The sequence below is a fragment of the Scyliorhinus canicula genome, chromosome 1 (assembly GCF_902713615.1).
Source record: "Scyliorhinus canicula chromosome 1, sScyCan1.1, whole genome shotgun sequence".
NCBI lineage: Eukaryota > Metazoa > Chordata > Chondrichthyes > Carcharhiniformes > Scyliorhinidae > Scyliorhinus > Scyliorhinus canicula.
Genome location: NC_052146.1, coordinates 196,100,196 through 196,123,777, shown reverse-complemented (window position 1 = coordinate 196,123,777; position 23,582 = coordinate 196,100,196). Strand labels below are relative to the sequence as shown.

General features: G+C 50.5%; 1 protein-coding gene across 2 annotated transcripts in view; it reads right to left on the bottom strand.

The window, feature by feature from the left end:
• The window catches only part of slc24a3 (solute carrier family 24 member 3), a 498,180-nt gene that overhangs the window by 131,984 nt on the left and 342,614 nt on the right, over positions 1 to 23,582 (bottom strand). For both annotated transcript variants that reach the window (XM_038805855.1, XM_038805865.1), the window contains 2 exons: positions 17,298 to 17,382; positions 13,393 to 13,496 (listed from right to left, as the gene is read on the bottom strand). In XM_038805855.1, the coding sequence (XP_038661783.1) occupies positions 13,393 to 13,496; positions 17,298 to 17,382 (189 nt within the window). The remainder of the gene's footprint in view (positions 1 to 13,392; positions 13,497 to 17,297; positions 17,383 to 23,582) is intronic.

Below are 23,582 nucleotides of genomic sequence, written 5' to 3'. Positions count from 1 at the left end.
CCCAAAGATCGCAAGCCCCCATCCTGGTTTGACCCTGGACCCCACCACCTTCGACACCGTCCTTGCCACCCCCTTCCAGAACCCTTCCAGCACCGGACATGCCCAGAACATATGCACATGGTTCGCTGGGCTTCCCAGACATCTGACACACCTGTCCTCACCCCCAAAGAACCGGCTCATCCTTGTCCCCGTCATGTGAGCTCTATGCAGCACCTTAAATTGAATGAGGCTCAGCCTCGCACACGAGGAGGAAGAATTGACCTTCTCCAGTGCATCCGCCCACGTCCCGTCTTCTATCTGTTCTCCCAGCTCCCCTTCCCACTTGGCTTTCAGCTCCTCCCCTGATGCTTCTTCCGCCTCCTGCATTATCTTGTAGATGTCTGATATCTTCCCCCCTCCGACCCAGACCCCCGAGAGCACCCTATCACTCGCCCCCTTACTGGGGAGCAGGGGGAACCCCTCCACCTGCCGTCTAGCAAATGCCTTCACTTGTAAATATCTGAACATGTTTCCCGGGGGGAGCTCAAACTTCTCCTCCAGCCCTCCCAGGCTCGCAAACCTCCCCTCTATAAACAGGTCCTTCAGCTGCCGTATGCCCACCCTGTACCAGCTCTGAAATCCCCCGTCGATGTTCCCTGGGATGAATCTATGGTTCCCTCTTATTGGCGCCGCCAACAGACCTCCCATTTCCCCCCTGTGTCGCCTCCACTGCCCCCATATCTTGAGGGTGGCCGCCACCACCGGGCTCGTGGTGTGCCTCGTGGGGGGGAGCGGCCATGGTGCCGTTACTAGGGCCCCCAGGCTTGTGTTGCCACAGGACGCCCTCTCCATTCGTTTCCAAGCTGCCCCCTCCCCTTCCATCATCCACTTGCGCACCATTGACACATTTGCCGCCCAGTAATACCCCGAGAGATTGGGTAGTGCCAGCCCTCCACTGTCCCTACTCCGCTCCAAAAAGACCCTCCTCACCCTTGGGGTGCCGTGCGCCCACACGTAGCTCATGATGCTACTCGTCACCTTTTTGAAGAAGGCCCTAGGGAGGAAGATGGGCAAGCACTGAAATAAAAACAGGAACCTTGGGAGGACCGTCATTTTGATTGACTGCACCCTCCCCGCCAGCGACAACGGTACCATGTCCCACCTCTTAAACTCCTCCTCCATCTGTTCCACCAGCCTGGAAAAGTTCAACTTGTGGAGGGTCCCCCAGTTCCTTGCCACCTGCACCCCTAAGTACCTAAAGCTCTTTCCTGCTCGCTTGAAGGGGAGTCTCCCAATACCCTCTCCCTGGTCCCCCGGGTGTATCACAAAAACCTCGCTTTTGCCCAAATTTAATTTGTACCCCGAAAAGTCCCCAAACTCTGCTAATAGTTCCATTATCTCCGGCATTCCCCCTTCTGGGTCTGCCACGTACAGCAGTAGATCATCCGCATACAGCGATACTCGATGTTCCTCCCCTCCCCTAGTCAGTCCTCTCCACCCCCCTGAACCCCTCAGTGCCATCGCCAACGGTTCAATCGCCAGTGCGAAAAGTAGGGGGGATAGGGGACATCCCTGCCTGGTCCCTCGGCGGAGCCCGAAATACTCCGACCTCCTCCCGTTTGTCACTACACTCGCCGTCGGGGCCGAGTAGAGCAACTTCACCCACTTAATAAACCCTTCCCCAAACCCAAACCGTTTCAACGTCTCCCACAGGTACTCCCACTCCACCCTATCGAATGCCTTCTCCGCGTCCAGCGCTACCACTATCTCAGCCTCTCCCTCCACTGCCGGCATCATAATTACATTCAGCAATCTCCGCACGTTCGTGTTGAGCTGCCGCCCCTTCACGAACCCCGTCTGGTCCTCATGGATTACCCCTGGCACACAATCCTCTATTCTAGCTGCCAGGATCTTTGCCAGCAACTTGGCATCCACGTTCAAAAGCGAGATAGGCCTGTAGGACCCGCACTGCACGGGGTCTTTATCCCGCTTCAATATCAGGGAGATCAGAGCCTGCGACATTGTCGGGGGCAGAACCCCCCCCCTCTCGCGCCTCATTAAAGGCTCGTACCAGTACCGGTCCCACCAAGTCCACATTTTTCTTATAGAATTCCACCGGGAACCCATCTGGCCCCGGCGCCTTCCCCGCTTGCATCTGACCTATTCCCTTGACTAGCTCCTCTAGCCCTATTGGCGCCCCCAGCCCTTCTACCAGCCCCTCCTGGACCCTTGGGAACCTCAATTTGTTTAGGAAGTCCTCCATTCCCCCTCTCCTTGTCGGCGGCTCAGACCGATACAACTCCTTGTAAAAATCCCTGAAGACCCCGTTCACTTCTTGCCCCTTCTGCACTACCTTCCCGCCCCTCTCCTTCACTCCCCCAATCTCCCTAGCCGCATCTCGTTTGCGAAGCTGGTGTGCCAGCATCCTGCTCGCCTTTTCCCCATACTCATAGACCGCGCCCTGTGCCCTTCTCCACTGCGTCTCTGCCTTCCTGGTGGTCAGCAGGTCGAACTTGACCTGCAGGCTGCGCCGTTCTTCCAGCAGCCCCTCCTCTGGTGCCTCCGCGTATCTCCTATCCACTTCCAATAGCTCCCCCACCAGCCTCTCCCTCTCCTGCCTCTCCTTTCTTTCTCTATGCGCCCTTATGGAGATCAGCTCTCCCCTGATCACTGCCTTCAGGGCCTCCCAGACCATCCCCACCTGCACCTCACCCGTGTCATTCAAGTCCAGATAGCTCTCAATGCTCTTCCGGACCCTTTTACACACCTCGTCGTCCGCTAACAGCCCCACATCCAGCCGCCACAGCGGGCGCTGGTCCCGCGCCTCCCCCATTTCCACATCCACCCAATGCGGTGCATGATCAGAGATCGCAATGGCCGAGTACTCAGCTTCCCGTACCCTCGGGATCAGCCCCCTGCTCAACACGAAGAAATCGATTCTGGAGTACACTCTATGGACGTGGGAGAAAAAGGAATACTCCCTCGCCCTCGGCCTACCAAACCTCCATGGGTCTACTCCTCCCATCTGCTCCATGTACCCCCTCAGCACTTCTGCCGCTGCCGGCCTCCTATTGGTCCTTGCGCTCGATCTGTCTAGCCCGGGGTCCAGCACTGTATTAAAGTCCCCCCCCATGATCAAGCCCCCTGCCTCCAGTCCCGGAATGAGGCCCAATAGGCGCCTCATAAAACCCGCGTCATCCCAGTTCGGGGCATATACGTTGACCATCACCACTTTCTCCCCCTGCAGCTTACCCTTCACCATCACATACCTACCCTCCTTATCCGCCACCACCTCCTCCGCCACGAACGACACCCTCTTTCCCACCAGAATCGCCACCCCCCGGTTCTTTGCGTCCAATCCAGAGTGGAACACCTGTCCCACCCACCCCCTTCTCAGGCGAACCTGGTCCACTACCTTCAAATGGGTCTCCTGTAACATTGCTACATCAGCCTTCAGTCCCTTCAGGTGTGAAAATACCCTTGATCTCTTGACCGGCCCATTCAGCCCCCTCACGTTCCAAGTGATCAGCCGGGTCGCGGAACGACCCGCCCCCTTCCCCTGCCAATTAGCCATGTCCCGTTCCCTGCTCGCCCCGAGTCAGCCCTCCCCCTCTGACCCGCTCCCCATGGCGATGGCCCCCTCCCCCCCACCTCTCCAGTCCTCCACTTCCCGTTTCTGGTCTTTTCAGCAGCAACCCGGTGTCCCTCCCTAACCCCCCTCCCCCCCCCCAGGCTAGGACCCCTCCTAGCCGCGATGTACCCTCCATCGTACTCCCGTAAGTCAGCTGGTTCACGCTGACCCGGCTGCTCCTGCCCCACTCCGACTCCCCCCGGCTCGGGGGGAGGGCCTCCCCCCCCTTGCCACTCCTCCCTGGCCCCGCTCCAGCGCGGGAAAGGTCGCCATTGCTAGCCACGCCCCGCACTCCTCCCCTCCCCCCTCCTCTGCCCCGCGCGTGGGAAAACAGAGGAAAGCCCGCGCTTTCGCCCTGCCACACCCCACCCCGCCATCTTCAGTTCCACCCCCGTCCCCGTCCATGCCTGTAAAGAACCCCCCCTAGGAGCCCATATCCCCGATCTGCTCTCCCCCCCGTCCCGCCTCCCCAACTTAACATTATAAGTAACAGATAAATAACAAATAACAATGTACTTAACAGTCGCCCTCTACCAAACAGCATAAATAACCCTAAATAACCATGAATAACCACAATAACAATAACTAAGGGAAGTTGGCAAAGGGGGAAAAAACATCAAAAGAAAAACCACAGCAAGAGTTCAAAATCCAAACAAAGAATTCAGCTGAAAGTACCCGAGCGGCTACGGCCGCCAAGTATCCCCTGGGTCTAATTCGAGTCCAGTTTCTCTTCCTGTACAAAGGCCCACGCCTCCTCTGGGGACTCAAAATAGTGGTGTTGGTTCCTGTAGGTGACCCACAAGCGCGCTGGCTGCAGCATTCCGAACCTGATCCGTTTTGCATGTAGCACCGCCTTCGTCCGGTTGTACCGGGCCCGCCGCTTTGCCACCTCCGCACTCCAGTCCTGGTAGACCCTCACCGTCGAATTCTCCCACTTGCTGCTCCTTTCCCTCTTGGCCCACTCCAGCACCCTCTCACGGTCGCTGAGTCGCTGGAACCGCACCAGCACCGCCCTCGGGGGCTCATTTGCTCTTGGCCTCCTAGCCATGACCCTGTAGGCCTCTTCCAGCTCCAGGGGCGAAGGGACGGCCCCTGCCCCCATCAGGGAGCTCAGCATTTCTGCTACATATCCCGGGAGGTCTGACCCCTCCAGGCCTTCTGCCAGGCCCAAGATCCTCAGGTTCTTCCGCCTCATTCGGGTATCCAGCTCCTCAAAACGGCTCTGCCATTTCAGGTGGAGTGCCTCGTGCACCTCTACCTTTCCCACGAGGACCGTGGCCTCCTCCTCCCTCACAGTCATCTCCTGTTGCAGCTCCCGAATCGACGCCTCTTGGGTCGCCTGGGCTCCCATCAGCCTGGTGGTCGTCGCATTCATTGACTCCAAGAGCTCCATTTTCAGCTCCGTAAAGAAGCGCAGGAGAGCGGCCTGCTGCTCCTCCGCCCATTTCCTCCATTCCTCGGGTGCGCCCCCGGCCGCCATTTTGGTCTTCTTCCCCCGCTTTTTTTTGGGAGCTGCTGTTGCTTTCTTTACCACCCCACTCCGGGTACCGACCATAAAGTTGGTCTGGTTCTCTTCAGGGAGCCTTCCCCCACCGGGATTTGTCCTTACAGCGCCGTTGGGGCCCTCCAATCGGCCCGAAAACACCGTGAAGCAACAGTACTAACCACTGTGCTACCGTGCTGCCTTACCACTGTGCTACCTTGCTGCCTTACCACTGTGCTACCGTGCTGCCTTACCGTGCTGCCTTACCGTGCTACCGTGCTGCCTTACCACCGTGCTACCGTGCTGCCTTACCACTGTGCTACCGTGCTGCCTTACCACTGTGCTACCGTGCTGCCTTACAATACTACCGTACCACTGTGGTACCGTGTTGCCTTACCACTGTGGTACCGTGCTGCCTTACCACTGTGCTACCGTGCTGCCTTACCACTGTGGTACCGTGCTGCCTTACCACTGTGCTACCGTGCTGCCTTACCACTGTGCTACCGTGCTGCCTTACCACTGTGCTACCGTGCTGCCTTACCACTGTGCTACCGTGCTGCCTTACCACTGTGCTACCGTGCTGCCTTACCACTGTGCTACCGTGCTGCCTTACCACTGTGCTACCATGCTGCCTTACCGTGCTACCGTGCTGCCTTACCACTGTGCTACCGTGCTGCCTTACCGTGCTACCGTGCTGCCTTACCACTGTGCTACCGTGCTGCCTTACCGTGCTACCGTGCTGCCTTACCACCGTGCTACCGTGCTGCCATACCACTGTGCTACCGTGCTGCCTTACCACTGTGCTACCGTGCTGCCTTACCGTGCTACCGTGCTGCCTTACCACCGTGCTACCGTGCTGCCTTACCACTGTGCTACCGTGCTGCCTTACCACTGTGCTACCGTGCTGCCTTACCACTGTGCTACCGTGCTGCCTTACCACAGTGCTACCGTGCTGCCTTACCGTGCTACCGTGCTGCCTTACCGTGCTGCCTTACCACTGTGCTACCGTGCTGCCTTACCACTGTGCTACCGTGCTGCCTTACCGTGCTACCATGCTCCCTTACCACCGTGCTACCGTGCTGCCTTACCACTGTGCTACCGTGCTGCCTTACCACTGTGCTACCGTGCTGCCTTACCACTGTGCTACCGTGCTGCCTTACCACTGTGCTACCGTGCTGCCTTACCAATGTGCTACCGTGCTGCCTTACCACTGTGCTACCGTGCTGCCTTACCGTGCTGCCTTACCACTGTGCTACCGTGCTGCCTTACCACTGTGCTACCGTGCTGCCTTACCACTGTGCTACCGTGCTGCCTTACCACTGTGCTACCGTGCTGCCTTACCACTGTGCTGCCTTACCGTGCTACCGTGCTCCCTTACCACCGTGCTACCGTGCTGCCTTACCACTGTGCTACCGTGCTGCCTTACCACTGTGCTACCGTGCTGCCTTACCACTGTGCTACCGTGCTGCCTTACCACTGTTCTACCGTGCTGCCTTACCACTGTGCTACCGTGCTGCCTTACCACTGTGCTACCGTGCTGCCTTACCACTGTGCTGCCTTACCGTGCTACCGTGCTGCCTTACCACTGTGCTACCGTGCTGCCTTACCACTGTTCTACCGTGCTGCCTTACCACTGTGCTACCGTGCTGCCTTACCACTGTGCTACCGTGCTGCCTTACCACTGTGCTGCCTTACCGTGCTACCGTGCTGCCTTACCACTGTGCTACCGTGCTGCCTTACCACTGTGCTACCGTGCTGCCTTACCACTGTGCTACCGTGCTGCCTTACCACTGTGCTACCGTGCTGCCTTACCGTGCTGCCTTACCACTGTGCTACCGTGCTGCCTTACAGTGCTACCGTGCTGCCTTACCACCGTGCTACCATGCTGCCTTACCACCGTGCTACCGTGCTGCCTTACCGTGCTACCGTGCTGCCTTACCACTGTTCTACCGTGCTGCCTTACCACTGTGCTACCGTGCTGCCTTACCGTGCTACCGTGCTGCCTTACCACTGTGCTACCGTGCTGCCTTACCACTGTGCTACCTTACCACCGTGCTACCGTGCTGCCTTACCACTGTGCTACCGTGCTGCCTTACCACTGTTCTACCGTGCTGCCTTACCACTGTGCTACCGTGCTGCCTTACCGTGCTACCGTGCTGCCTTACCACTGTGCTACCGTGCTGCCTTACCACTGTGCTACCGTGCTGCCTTACCACCGTGCTACCGTGCTGCCTTACCGTGCTACCGTGCTGCCTTACCACCGTGCTACCATGCTGCCTTACCACTGTTCTACCGTGCTGCCTTACCGTGCTACCGTGCTGCCTTACCACTGTGCTACCATGCTGCCTTACCACTGTTCTACCGTGCTGCCTTACCACTGTGCTACCGTGCTGCCTTACCACTGTGCTACCGTGCTGCCTTACCACTGTGCTACCGTGCTGCCTTACCGTGCTACCGTGCTGCCTTACCACCGTGCTACCGTGCTGCCTTACCACTGTGCTACCGTGCTACCGTGCTGCCTTACCACTGTGCTACCGTGCTGCCTTACCACTGTGGTACCGTGCTGCCTTACCACTGTGCTACCGTGCTGCCTTACCGTGCTACCGTGCTGCCTTACCACCGTGCTACCGTGCTGCCTTACCACTGTGCTACCGTGCTGCCTTACCACTGTGCTACCGTGCTGCCTTACCACTGTGGTACCGTGCTGCCTTACCACTGTGCTACCGTGCTGCCTTACCGTGCTACTGTGCTGCCTTACCGTGCTACCGTGCTGCCTTACCGTGCTGCCTTACCACTGTGCTACCGTGCTGCCTTACCACCGTGCTACCATGCTGCCTTACCACTGTGCTACCGTGCTGCCTTACCACTGTGCTACCGTGCTGACTTACCACAGTGCTACCGTGCTGCCTTACCACTGTGCTACCGTGCTGCCTTACCACCGTGCTACCATGCTGCCTTACCACTGTGCTACCGTGCTGCCTTACCACTGTGCTACCGTGCTGACTTACCACAGTGCTACCATGCTGCCTTACCACTGTGCTACCTTACCACTGTGCTACCGTGCTGCCTTACCACCGTGCTACCGTGCTGCCTTACCACTGTGCTACCGTGCTGCCTTACCACCGTGCTACCGTGCTGCCTTACCGTGCTACCGTGCTGCCTTACCACTGTGCTACCGTGCTGCCTTACCGTGCCGCTTCAATTAAATATTTTTGATGTCCCGCACCGTGCAGGAGGAAGCAGCAGTCAAAAATTCACACAGCATGTTTGGCGGGCAACATTGAGATAATGGACTAGATTGTCCATTTCTTGAAATGTTGACCGAGGGAATAAATAGTACAATGCGATAATTTAGGTCTATCTAAGAACCTTATTTCATCCAAACAACAGGATCTAAGACACATCACAGCACCCCTTCAGTACACTACTGGCATGCAAAATTAAATGACATGATCAAGCTTCTACAATGGAGCTGATAAAAAAAACAACCTCGACTCAGTGTGCTTCAGGCTTCAGGCAGAAGGAATCTATTTGGCTTTTGATTCCCACTGCACTGGAGTAAATTACTCTAATCATACTTCTCTCCCTCGTTCCCACATTCTTTGATATTATTACTTTTGAAATCTTTACCAATTCTACTTTAATAGACATTTATGGTAAAAATGTTCCACGTTACCTTTCTCTGTTACTTCAGTTTCTCACACCTTCTAATTCGATGTCAGCAAAATATAATAGAATTCTCTTAAATCTGTATCCAAATCATTTAATATTAAACAGCAAGCAAATTCACTACCTACATCTATTTAAATTCTTTCATGGGATGTGGGTGTCGCTGGCGAGACCAGCATTTTTTGCCCATCCCTAATTGCCCTTGCACTGAGTGGCTTCTTCAGAGGGCAATTGGGAGTCAACTACATTGCTGTGAGTCACACGTAGGCCAGACCAGGTAAAGATGGCAGATTTCCTTCCCAAAAGCACATTAGTGAACCAGATGTGTTTTTACTCATTCAGCTGCCATGGCAGGATTTGAACCCTGCCCCCAGAGTGTTAGGTTGGGTCTCTAGATTACCAGTTCTGTGACATTACCACTACTCCAACATCTCCTCCATCCCACCAATCCATTAAGCCTCACCTCTATCCAGGAAAACACTTTTCCTGATCTCCAAATCAACCCTCGTATGGCAATTTCTTTCATAAATGCCTTCTGAACATTTATCCACGCAAACCTCTACTGCACTCAGTTTATACTTCTTTGGAAAATGTAATAAGTAGTTTTAGGCTTAGATATGGTGGTGGAGCATTAGACTTCCAACATTCCAAGATCCAATCCGAAATTGGCTTTGTACTCACTTTGCTCTCATGGAGGGAGACGTTTTTGAAATTTTCACCATTTCTTTCCAAAAGAATAGGGGTGGGGGTGGAAATATCCTGTATATGACACTTTTTACCCAGCAGAGCCAGCTTTACAATTCACAACAATGGAGGTGACATCTAGTCTGAATGCTACTCAAGGGGTCACGGAATTCACTTTTTTTTTTTTTTTTTTTTTTTAATTTTTTTATTGGAATTTTTTGCAGAAAATATAACAAAAAGTATAGCAAAATGCAGTAATATGCAACTAACAGCCCCATAACACCCACAATTCCCCCCATACCGTAACATCACATGTATCACATTCCCCCACCCCCCCCCAAACAAGAGAACTTAACCATAAATTAAAATTAGATAAATCAAATTTAAATAAAATAAGCTAACATAATCAACGCCCCCCCCCCCCACCGGGTTGCTGCTGCCACTGTCCCAGTACCCTATCGTTGAGCCAGAAAGTCAAGGAAAGGTTGCCACCGTTTAAAGAACCCTTGCACCGATCCTCTCAGGGCGAATTTAACCTTCTCAAGCTTAATAAAGCCCGCCATGTCATTGATCCAGGTCTCCACGCTTGGGGGCCTCGCGTCCTTCCACTGTAGCAAAATCCTTCGCCGGGCTACTAGGGACGCAAAGGCCAGCACACCGGCCTCTTTCGCCTCCTGCACTCCCGGCTCTACCCCAACCCCAAAGATCGCGAGTCCCCATCCTGGCTTGACCCTGGATCCCACCACCCTTGACACCGTCCTCGCCACCCCCTTCCAGAACTCCTCCAATGCCGGGCATGCCCAGAACATATGGGCATGGTTCGCTGGACTCCCCGAGCACCTGGCACACCTATCTTCACCCCCAAAGAACCTATTCATCCTCGTCCCAGTCATGTGGGCCCTATGCAGCACCTTGAATTGGATGAGGCTAAGCCGCGCACACGAGGAGGAAGAATTTACCCTCTCCAGGGCATCAGCCCATGTCCCGTCTTCGATCTGTTCCCCCAGTTCCCCCTCCCACTTCGTTTTCAGCTCCTCTACTGACGCCTCTTCCTTCTCCTGCATAAGCTTGTAGATATCGGATATCTTCCCCTCCCCGACCCAGACCCCCGAGAGCACCCTGTCACTCACCCCCTTCGCGGGGAGCGCAGGGAATCCCTCCACCTGCCGTCTAGCAAATGCCTTTACCTGCAGATATCTAAACATGTTTCCCGGCGGGAGCCCAAATTTCTCTTCCAACTCCCCCAGGCTCGCAAATCTTCCGTCGATAAACATGTCCTTCAGCTGTCTAATGCCCGCTCTATACCATCCCCGAAATCCCCCATCCATGTTCCCCGGGACGAACCTATGGTTCCCCCTTAACGGAGCCTCCATCGAGCCCCCCACTTCTCCCTGGGTCACGGAATTCACGATTGACAGGTTAAAAATCGCTGTTGTTAATGTTGCAGATCTGTAGGAACTTACAGAAAGTAGGAAAAACTGAAAATAAGGATTTGAGTGGACAATGTAAGAGAATATCCCAATATTTCTCTCCACCATTTTTATTAGTCATGTTGGCATTAAATGTTAACGATCAAGCAAGATAGGTCACACTAGAACAGCACTTTGAGAAACATGCTAAATCAAGAATATTTACCTGAGGAAGGAGCAGCGCTCCGAAAGGTGGGGCGCGATTCTCCGCCCCCCACGACGGGTCGGAGAATAGCGAGAGGGCCTTCCCGACATTTTTCTCGACCTCCCGCTATTCTCCCCCCCCCCCCCCCCCCCCCACGGCCGCCCCACGACACGAATCGCTGCTCGGCATTTTTTTACGGCGAGCAGCGATTCTCCCCTATCCGATGGGCCGATTTCCCACGCCTTTACGGCCGTTTTCACGAATTTAAACACACCTGCTATGACAGTTCGTGAAAACGGCCGCAAAGTGCCGTTCTGGAGAACCATGCCACCGATTGGCACGGGCCCGCGATCGGTGGGCACCAATCGCGGGCAGCGGGTCCGAACCCCGCGCACTCTTTGTTCCTCCGCCGCCCCGCTGGATCAGTCCACGGGGCGGCTGAGGGGCATAACGGCCCGTGCATGCGCGGGTTTCACGCTTATGCGTGATGACGTCATCCGCGCATGCGCGGATTGGAGCCGTCCAATCCGCACATGCGCGGCTGACGTCATCATTTGCGTCAGCCGCCGTTAACCTTGGCGCGCGGGCTTAGCGAACTTCGCTAAGCCTGCGATGCCGAGGTTCACGGGGCCCCACTGCTAGCCCCGACCGGGGAGCAGAATCGGGTCCCGGGAGGGGGCGCAGAGGCTGCCGTGAAACACGGCCAGTTTCACGGCAGCCTTCACGACTCTCCGCATTTGCGGAGAATCGCGCCCCTTGTGTTTAAAACAAACCTGTTGGACTTTAACCTGGTGTTGTAAGACTTCTTACTGTAAATCAAGAATGAGGACCCCAAACACTAACTATTCTCCTTCATGTGCTGTAAAATGCCACTTTTCAGGCAAGACAACCTCCACTTGGGTCAAGGATTAGTGCAAGGATACGTTTGTTGACATAAATTTATATTTGACCTGTTTATTTCTGTGGGAAACTGCATTGTCATTTGCAAAATGTCCAAACAAATTGTTGCCATCCAATGTCATTCTTCAGGCTCAGACTTGGAAGAAGTATACTTGTACTTGCGCACACTCGTACGTAAGAACTTAAGATGTAGGATCAAGAACAGACCACTAGGCCCCTCGAGCCTGATCCACTATTCAATGCTTTCACGGCTGATCTACCTTAACTCCACTTTTCTGCCCACTCCCCATATTCTTTGATTCTCAGAAAAATCAAACCATTTACCAATCTCTATCCGGAAAATATACTCAGCAATGGAGCATCTACTTGCATCTGGGTAGATAAACCCAAAGACTCACAACCCTCTAGTGAAGAAATCTCTCCTCACCTCAGTCCTAAACAATGGACCCAAAGAGAAAATGCTGGAAAATCTCAGCAGGTCTGGCAGCATCTGTAGGGAGAGAAAAGATCTAACGTTTTGAGTCCAGGTGGCCCTTTGTCAAAGCTAAAGACAGATAAAGCCTTCTCTGTGTTTCTCTATCTTTAGCTTTGACAAATGGCCACCTGGACTCAAAACGTTAGCTCTTTTCTCTCCTTACAGATGCTGCCAGACCTGCTGAGAGTTTCCAGCATTTTCTCTTTGGTTTCAGATTACAGCATCTGCAGTAATTTTCTTTTATCCAGTGCCTAAACAATGGAATCCTTATCCGGATATCGTGCTCCCCGACTCATGTTCCAGCCTCTTAGAATCTGTACCTTGGGTGAAAAATATCCCAACTAAGTTCAGGGCTGATTGGGTGGAGGAAGCAATCAACATTGCTAAGGCTTCCAAAAATCTGACATCAGAATCTGCAATCCAACATAATGTGAAAGTCCTCAAATCAGACTAAAATATCTGGCAATTGGAAATAAATGAGCATAAAGAAACCTCTTCCTCCATCTAACAAGACTCAGGTCCTGCCTGTCTGGCATCGCTTATCTAAGTTAATTTTGAAATCATTTGTTGAATCCAATCAGCCTCCAGCTAACTGCTTTTACCCAGAGACCAGATTGTATAATCATATCCTGAACTCAATTGCATTTGTTTTTCCACAAATTGTCTATCATCTCACTATTTGTAAAGCACAAGCCAATAGCAGATATCTTGACTCCTCATCCTCGATGAAGGGAGGAAAAAAAAGGCTCTTTTAATCTATTTTCAGGCGTTAAACACCAAATGGAACAGACACACCAACAGTTTCTCTGGTGCTTCCTCTTTTGTATTGTATGTTACCAAGGCATGACCACCCAACCAATTACCAATAATGGCATTGTACCCAAGAGTTTGGGTATTTTATGTCTCACATTGACCACAATGTGAACACCTGTAGACGGCTACTGAAGGTTTGCTTACCAATCCTGAGAAAAGTCCGCATACTCCAATAATGCAGAGAATGTTGAACACTGCCGAACCCACAATGGTTCCGACCCCTACGTCCCCCTTTGTGATGAACACCCCTGAGAAATAGAAAGGGAATAGTAAGCAGGGATACAAACTGTGGTATCGTTGGAATACCACCTGTACACACAGGGAAAGACACATCAGCACAAACATTGAACACAACAGTGTAGATATTCAAAGTACTCAACTGCCATGAGCTAGTTATCGAGCAATGAAAGCATACTGGAGATTGTGAGTTTGTGATGCACACTATCAGTGCCCGTGTCCAACTTTGGCACAATTAGAAATCCAATAATGTTAATGGACCTTTCTTTCAGTAATAGTGTAGCAACTTGGCTTAATTTATCCAAAATACGTTGTAAAGCATCTGAATATACTATTGCAGAGATACTGTTCCATAAAAGCATCAATTCCAAATGTCTTGCTTTCAAAGGTTATGCATATTAACAATTGTTCAATAATGTTTTGAATTTGATATAAAATTTTGCTTAAAATGTTGACTAAGCGAGTACGTCACAAGACAAATAATGCTGAGGAAAAATTATTCCTTCCCCTATGGTGTTGTACATGAACAGCCAAGGTAGGTGCGGTCTTCAGGGAAAGAGCAGTTAGTTGGCAAGAGATAATTGGATTAGGTTGCACAGATATGGGGTGGGATGACGACTGTGTGAATGGGCCGCTCCCATGACTAATTCTGGCCCCTACTAATTCGCGCCGCTCCAGCTGCAGATCCCGGCGTGAACTGTGCGCCCCAGTATCCGCGCATGCGGAGTTGCGCCGGCGCCAACAAAGACATGTACAGTGGCACCGGTGCCAACGCACGCATGCAATGCGCCAGCCCCGGTGCAATATCGCGCAGGACTACAGGGGCCAGCGTGTAGGAAAGGAGGCCCCCCCCAGTCAGAGAGGCCGGCCGGACGATCGGTGGGTCCCGATGGTGGGCCAGGCCACAACGGAGGCTCCCTCCGGAGTCAGACCCCCCCTCCCCCCCAAAGGCCGCCACCTGACCCTTACACGCCGAGGTGCCGCCAGCCCTGAGCAGGTTAGAACGGCGGCGGCGGGACTCGGCTCTTTTCTTACATCCGCTCGTCCGGAGAATCGGCGGGCCGGCAGCGTAGAGCGGCCCGCGACCGGCGCTGCGCCAACCATGCCAGCGCCAATGCCGCCGATTCTCCAATCGCGTGCCGGTGTCGGGGAGGCGTGGCCCTTTCGCAGGGATTCTCCGGCCCGGCCCAGGGCTGGGAGAATCCCGCCCCTGATGTTTTGTAACTCAGAAAAAAATGTAATATAAAATATTAAATATATAGGGTGGCACAGTGGTTAGCATTGCTGCCTCACAGCATCAGAGACCAGGGTTTGATTCTGGTTTTGAGTGACTGTGTGGAGTTTACGCTTTCTTCCCGTGTCTGCATGGATTTCCTCCTGGTGCTGTGGTCCCCTCCCACAGTACAAACATGTGTAGGTTCAGTGGATTGGCCATGTTCAATTTCCCCTTGATGGAACCATCAATTCTACGGACACGTGCTTGTAGGATTAGAATAGCGGTTTTAATAGAGCCAGCCTGTTCGCCGTTGAACTTTCGATGAACTGGCCGGCTGGCTCGGTGGCACGGATCTTTATACAGCAGCTCCAGGGGGAGGCGTTCTGGGCGGAGCCAAGGGGGGAGCCCAGTACAAACTCTCGAGTACTCCCAGAGCTACTCTCCTGGTGGTCAAGTAGTGCAACTGCACTTACAATATCGGTACATATATACAATGGGAACAGAGTGACATTGGTAACTTATAATACCGTGTGAATCTCATTCACCACACCCCTTAAGTGTCTAAAGGTTAGGGCGGATTACGGGAATAGGGCCGGGGAGTGGGCCGAGGTAGGGTGCTCTTTCCGAGGGTCGGTGAAGGCTCCAAGGGCCAAATGGCTTCTGTCTGCTCTGTAGGGATTCTAGGATTCTAATATTGAGTTTCAATTTTGAAGTCATACATTTGGTCCTCAATCATAACTAATAATTTCAATTCAAAGTCCAAAATAAAAACAAGAAGGTATGACTTTAAAATTGACAAGTAGAAAATCAGAGTTGGGGAGGAGGTCTTGCGGCATGGAGGGCAACATCTCTGCCTCTGAGCCAGAAGCTCCATATTCAAGTCCCACCCTCGGACTTGATGGCCACAGGAAGTGCGTTCATAATGCGGCCACAGAGGCAATTATCAACCTGTAAATCCTTCTAATACACCTGTGGTAAAAGTAGCAAAACAGTCTCCTGGCCAGCCAAGCTTGATGCGGAGTGCGGAGCAACCTCAAACTGTAGCCACTGGCCGAAGGGTAGAGACCTGTTCTGGGGTAAAACAAGCAACGGAAAACAGATGCAAGTGTGAGATTTGTCTGCTTCATCCTTCTCTGGACAGAAGTCTTCTCAAGTTTAAAGCAGGTATGGAGTTTTCTCCGCAGTCCATGCTCTGGAGAACGGGTACGATGACAACAGGGTGCCAAGTTTAAATGGACAGATTCCAATACAAATATGGACATATTCATTAAAAATGAGAAAAGTAGATTTTTTAAAAAAAGCACAACAGCAACGGGCATTTAACGGACAGGAAATAATTGTGGTCACTGATCAGCAAAAGAACCAGAGGATTTTTTTCTAAATGCAGCAAGCTGTGACCTGGAATGCGTTGCTGGAAAGGGTGGTGGAAGCAGATTCAAGAACAACTTTCAAATAGAGAATTGGATAAATACTCTATTTTTGAAAGGCAAAAAAAATAAAAATTGAACTGCAAGGAAGGAGCAAGGAAGTAGCACAAATTGGGTGGCTCCTTTTCACAGAACTGGGACCAGCACGATGGGCTGAATGGCCTCCTTCTGTGATTCATTATGTTATGATAAACTATGCTTCTATGGAACAGGGAGAACTCATGTTAAATTGCTGAGACTTGAGGGCCCAGCAACTAAATCCGAGATCATCCTGGTCCATGTTGCATTAACTGATTGTGGCCAGAGTTGCGGATGAGGCACTACAATAGGCCCCTTTGCCGGGTTATTGGCAAGGTTCCTGCTCCGATTCATTAGCCACTAATTCTTGGCAGAAGTTGTCTGCATTTGGGTTTCAGGACTGGGCTCAGCGATGATACACAAATGAACAAGAACCATGCCAAGCCTCATTTCAAGAGTGGCCACTGGATGGGATATCAGGAGGCTACCAAAATCCATTATTGAACAATTGTCTCAGCAAGCCAGCAGGTGAGGAGAGTATTCTGCCTATTACACATACAACTGCCTCACGGTCAAGTACTGAAGCAGTACACAGAGCTTTACTTGGAGAATTCCACACCTTTTTCCAAAGATGAAGAAAAGAAATGTGCGGACCTATGAGGAAAAGGCGCAGGAGTGGAATTAGCGGAGTTGCTCTTACAAAGCGCTGACACGGACAAGAGGCCAATGGCCTCCATCCTATGATTCTAGAACAAGGAGTGATTCTAGCCGGATCAGGGATTGTGGGGAGAAGGCAGGAGAATTGGGATGAGAAACATATCAGCCATGATTGAATATTGGAGCAGACTCGATGGGCCGAATGGCCTAATTCTGCTCCTTAGTCTTATGGTTTAAGAGGAGCACTTTAAGAAAAGATGCGTCTAATTCTAAACCTCCCCTTATGGAACATGTAGGGAAAGTACAGGATTGTGTTTTTACTAATGCTTCTTTTTAAAGTGGAGCCTTTGAAGGTGCAATTTGCAAAGTGACAAGCAAAAATGGATGTCAAGCAGTTTACTGGAGAAAAGACTGATGGGCAAGGTAGGGATGAACAAAACAGGATTAACGACGGGCAGCTTTGCCTTATCTCAAACTTGGCTTCAGCGAGTTACCTATGATCGAGGTGAAGAGCTCAGGGGCTGAGCTTCCAGCTGCCATGAAAGTCGCTCCAGCCACATCTTCACTGAGGTGTAGACGCTACAGGGGAGAAAGCACAGCGAGAAAATGTCATTGGTAAGTCATCACCACGGCAATTACAATAGTGCTCACTCATCCTGAAGAGATGCTCACGATTCAGCTCCCTGACCTGTGAGTCAGTCTTCCCCTGTTTACTTCTCTTCCTCAACAACATTTCTGAAAGGTACGGTCCAGTGTTTAAAAAAAAATGTAGCATCTGGGCGTCAGCCCATTTGAAGCCCCTTTTCTGAACTAAATGGAAACTGTGGAAGTGTCTGTTGTTGACTTGCATTCATTAGAAACTTCTGCCCAAACTAATTTTATTCAGACTGCTAAAAGGAAAAGAAAAATCATTTGCCAAACATTTCTTTAAAATTCTGAGGGGGCTGAAGAGGACACAAAACTTATTTCGCATTTATTCAAAAACAAGGCGGGTTGATACAACTTAGAATTTGTGACCCATGCAAAGGTGATCCTGTTTTGAGCACCTACCAGATAAGATAGAGGTTTATCCTGACTATCAACTGAATACAAGCCACCAGGGGCTAGTATACAGCGCCAAAGAACCCAATGGCCTAATTACCTAATAACTTAATAAATCCAACACCTTTCCATAGTCATTCATTCAAATGGATTCTGGAATCAATTGCAAATCCTTGGGGGGGGGGGGGAAAGGTTTTGTGTTTTTCATAATGTAAGGGAATCCGAACAAATTTCTTATTACTTCAGGATTTTTCAAATAAGCAGATCGACCGATTCTGTTGAACAGGAATAACAGTACCAGGTTACGGTTACGAACCATCTTGTTACTCAATAAGGGTATAGATTATGCTTGCTGAATAAATAATTGATCAACACAATTTTCTGGAAAATAATGGATTTACATTTTTCACTGCAATTTGCAATTTCTTTCTCTCTTCCGTTTGGTGGACTGTTTTGTGAGTTTTCACATCCCAAAAGTTACTGACCTATAACTGCATCCACATTGCCTTTCCTAATCATTAGGCTATAAGACTAGGGGCCTCACGGTAGCATGGTGGTTAGCATCAATGCTTCACAGCTCCAGGGTCCCAGGTTCGATTCCCGGCTGGGTCACTGTCTGTGTGGAGTCTGCACGTCCTCCCCGTGTGTGCGTGGGTTTCCTCCGGGTGCTCCGGTTTCCTCCCACAGTCCAAAGATGTGCGGGTTAGGTGGATTGGCCATGCTAAATTGCCCGTAGTGCAAGGTTAATGGGGGGATTGTTGGGTTACGGGTATACGGGTTACGTGGGTTAAGTAGGGTGATCATTGCTCGGCACAATATCGAGGGCCGAAGGGCCTGTTCTGTGCTGTACTGTTCTATGTTCTAAGACGTAGGAGCAACAGTAGGCCATTTGGCTCACTGGGTCTGCCCTACCATATGACTGATCTGATATGATAATTCTTAACTCCATTTTCCCACCTTATCCCCATAACCCTTGATTCTCTTACTGATTAAAAATCTATCGCCGCCTTGAACATAGTTTTTTAAAATAAATTTAGAGTTCCCAATTATTTTTTCTCCAATTAAGGGGCAATTTAATTTAGCGTGGCAAATCCACCTAACCTGCACATCTTTGGGTTGTGGGGGTGAAACCCAGGCAGACATGGGGAGAATATGCAAACTCCATACGGACACTAACCCAGTGATTCGAATCCAGGTCCTCAGTGTCGCAGTCCCAGTGCTAACCACTGCGCCACATGCCGCCCCACCTTGAACATACTTAATGACCCAGCCTCTGCAGCCCTCTGTGGTAAAGAGTTCCAATGATTGACTACCCTATGAGAGAAGAAATTCCTCTTCATCTCGGTCATAAATGAGTGACCCTACCCCGTTACTACCAAACTACTTCATTTCCATGCATTTCGCAGTGAAGAACCATCGCCACGCATCCGATAGTTCTTGCCCGCACTAAACAAAAATCATTGTCTAACTCTGTCTTACCAATTGTGAAGCGGGATTGTTTCTAGGTCCAAAGCTCTCTTTCCCCCACTCCCGGAAACAAACAGTCACTCGGAATTTGGATCGGGTCATCCTTTAATTGGCACAGAGCAGGGGTTCCATGTTGGGCATCAGACAGGCTGTTAAAGCTGGAGGGCCAGTCAGAAATCTTCCACTTTGAGAGGAGCAGCAGGCTTCAGTGAAGGGTAAGTAGTTGAGAGGGTGCTTCAACATGCAGGCACCCTCTGACTAACTTTAAAAAAAACTTAATTGGAAAAACAGTAAAAGCACTGTTTTTTCAGGCCGTCATTGTAAGGGATTTGGGAGGGTGGGTGTGGAATCCCTCTAAAGCAGGGGTGGGCAAACTTTTCCGTGCAAGGGCCGCATTCAGAAATTCACAATTCACAAAGGGCCGCATAGTATATTAAGTAAAATAATTACTTCACCCGGTTATGATTCTGGGCGCCTCATATAGAACATAGAACAGTACAGCACAGAACAGGCCCTTCGGCCCTCGATGTTGTGCCAAGCAATGATCACCCTACTCAAGTCAACGTATCCACCCTATGCCAGTAAGTAACCCAACAGCCCCCCCACCCATTAACCATTAAAAAAAAATTTTTAAAAAAAAATTAAAAAAAAAAAAAAAAAAATTTTTTTTTTTTTTTTAAAAATGACTTGGTGGGCCGCAGAAATACCTTTGGTGGGCCGCATGCGGCCCGCGGGCCGTAGTTTGCCCACCCCTGCTCTAAAGGATGGTCTATGACTGCACCAATACCCAGGCGGCCTCTAAGTATCCATGGAGCAGTGAACTCACGGTCTGCCTCTGGATACCTGCTTCCAGGCTGTTGATCTGCCTCCATTGTGTCGGGGAATTGGTGGTCGACTGGAAAATCCAACTCCCCCTCCTTAAATTACCTTTAATTAGGCTCTTAATCTGCCTAATTGGCCGAGTGCCTCATGGGAGCTGGCTAGCCCTACCTCAAAATGGCCTGGAATCAGTACACTGGCTGGCATTTGTACTTTTGGCTCCATGTGCCTCAGTTCCCCACCTTGATGGGGGCCTGAAAATCCCACCCAATGCGTAGAAATCAAGGTTAATGTGAACAGTTCAACCATTATTTGACATGATTAATAAAGGATGATTCAGTGCCAATGCTCTTCAAACACTGTTTACTTTGGAATATGCTCGGTGTCATGACAATGTACTCAAATATATTTCTGTGCAAGGTAAGAAGGTTGGTACTCCAGAGTCCGCCTCCCCCTTCTTTCTCAGCACTAAGAATATTTAATGTGACCTCCTCAAAAGATGCTAAGAGGACAGTAACATTGGGTACACTTTTCCTAATTTTTCACTCTTTGAGCTCATCATCCTGTAAACAATGAAGTAGTGCTGGAAGTGTCTAGAACTTGTACAGTGATGTTCAACTGACCATTCTACAGTGTGTATGTGCATCATACAGACTGGCCATGAGAGGAAGTGTCTTTGTATGTGAAGTACTTTTTAAATGCCAATGTGGTGAAAGTTCTGGATATAGATTTTGGGTTGGCACCTCTGTAGGAGGGACATGTAGGACAAATAATAGAAGAGTTGTGAGATTGCGTAACTGCTTAACATTGGGCAGCATCAAATCTGCAACTGGGTGATGGGCAACGCTTTGTGCTTAGTACGTCATCCCATTGGATAACTTATTATGGCAGCTTCCTTCACATGTGCCATCTTCTGCCACATTTGCTACCAGATATTGGGAACAATCACCCATCTCAGGTGGATGTAGAAGATTTCATGGCACTATTTCGAAGGACGAGCAGGGGAGTTACCCCAGTGCCCAACCAATATTTATCCCCCCGTGCCCAAATAATATTTATCCCTCAATCAACACTGCTGAAATAGTTGAACTGGTTAATATCACATTGCTGTTTGAGCGAGTTTGCGGTGTGTAAATTGGCAACTGGGGCTCTTACAGCACAACAGTGGTCGGTGTGGGTTTTTGTTGTGGCGCATATACACAGGATCTGCTCAGATGAGGAGTGCAACAGACATCTACAATCGCTGAAAGATGCCCTCGTACGAACGGGATACGGTGCTTGACTCATCAATCGACAGTTCCAACGCGCCACAGCAAAAAAACGCACCAACCTCCTCAAAAGATAAACACAGGACACAACTGACAGAGTACCCTTCGTCGTCCAGTACTTCCCCGGAGCGGAGAAACTACGACATCTTCTTCGCAGCCTTCAACATGTCATCGATGAAGACGAACATCTTGCCAAGGTCATCTCCGTATCCCCACTACTTGCCTTCAAACAACCGCGCAACCTCAAAACAGACCATTGTTTGCAGCAAACTACCCAGCCTTCAGAACAGCGACCAGGCAACCCTGCCATGGCAATCTCTGAAAGATGTGCCAGATCATCGGCATGGATACCACCATTACACGCAAGAACACCACCCACCAGGGACATGGTACATACTCTTACGATTGGGCCAACATTGTCTGCCTCATACTCTGCAGGAAAGGATGTCCCGAAGCGTGATACATTGATGAGATCATGCAGACGCTGTGACAATGGATGAACGGACATCGTGCGACAATCACCAGGCAGGAATGTTCCGTTCTAGTCGGGGAACACTTCAGCAGTCAAGGGCATTCAGCCTCTGATCTTCGGGTAAGCGTTCTCCAAGGCGGCCTTCAGGACGCACGACAACGCAGAATCGCCGAGCAGCAATTTATAGCCAAGTTCCGCACACGAGTGCGGCCTCAACCGGGACCTGGGATTCATGTCGCATTACATTCACCCCCTCATCATCTGGCCTGGGCTTGCGAAATCCTAACTATCCTGGCTTGAGACAGTTCATGTCTCTTTAACCTGTGAATATCCCTCTCTCCAGTTGCTCCGCCTGGTCCTGTAAAGACTTAATTACCTGCAAAGACTCGCATTCAAATTATCGTCTTGCATCTTTGACTTTGTTTATATGTATGTTTCTGGAAACCACCTCTCCATTCACCTGATGAAGGAGCTGCACTCCAAAAGCTAGTGATTCAAAACAAACCTGATGGACTTTAACCTGGTGTTGTAAGACTTCTTGCTGTGCTCACCCCAGTCTAACACCGGCATCGCCACATCATGCTTGACAAAGCACTGTAGTGGTTTGGCCTTGCCCTCTGCGGTATGGCTAACCAGGAAACTCTCCCACGCTTACCACCTGCCATCAGGTGTATGGGACGGATTTACAAGCTGATAATCAACCTGTTCGACCATGGACGAAGACACCTTCCAGAGCCATCCAGTCCTGAGGAGGGGCCCAAACCCGGATCTCCTGGTCCACTACCCACTGTGCCACAACGCACAACAATGACCACACTTCAAAATACTTCATTGGTTGCAAAGTTCTATGGGACATCCTGTAGTTGCGAAAGGTGCTTTCTAAATGGAAAGTCTTTCTTTCCATGTCTTACTTTCCATCACCTTACTCAGGACTACGGCAACTTTACTTGCACCTTTATATTCTAATATCATGTATTACATTAGGCAAGTTGAGGTTGTCGCCTCTGGAGGAGTATATTCTTGGAGCGAGGGTTACCCTGTAATTTATGTTTTAATACTAATTTAAAAATAAATTACCAATTATATCATTCCCTTCACTTTCACATCCGAGGCCTAAGGTTTCAAAGAAGCCGGTTTAAGGTAGTTACGCGTGTGTGTAGGGTGGAAAAAGCCTTGTTCAGGGCCTGAAGAACCGGAGGACAGGATTTAAATTTTTAAAAATGTATTATTTCTATTGGCAAGCCAATAGAACAACCTCCACCTAGCAATATGTCAAGACTGACAGATTAGAATTCTAAGTCATAATTTCACCAAAAAAGTTAGGACCCTTCTTTTTATAACTAATCAAGTGGAACTGTATTGCACTAGACAGTTGTCTGCACTGTATATTCTAACAGGGGACCAGTTTAGTTCAGTTGGCTAGTGTAGAATCCGCTAAAGTAGCACGCATTGACCAAGCAGGTGGAAACAAACGTCAGGTTTATTTACAATACACAAGATCTCCACTCTCCGAAGGGTCTCTCTCCTCAACCTGCATCCAGGTTAGGGTTTTTATACTAGTGTATTCCCCTGTTAAGGGGCAGCCCCGCCCCTTCGTTTCCAGGGGTGCTTGTATCCAGTGGCGGTCACGGGGAATCTGATAGTCCAGATGCAGTGATTTCCACGAGGGTTGCAACATAATAATCTAATAATAATCTTTATTAGTGTCACAA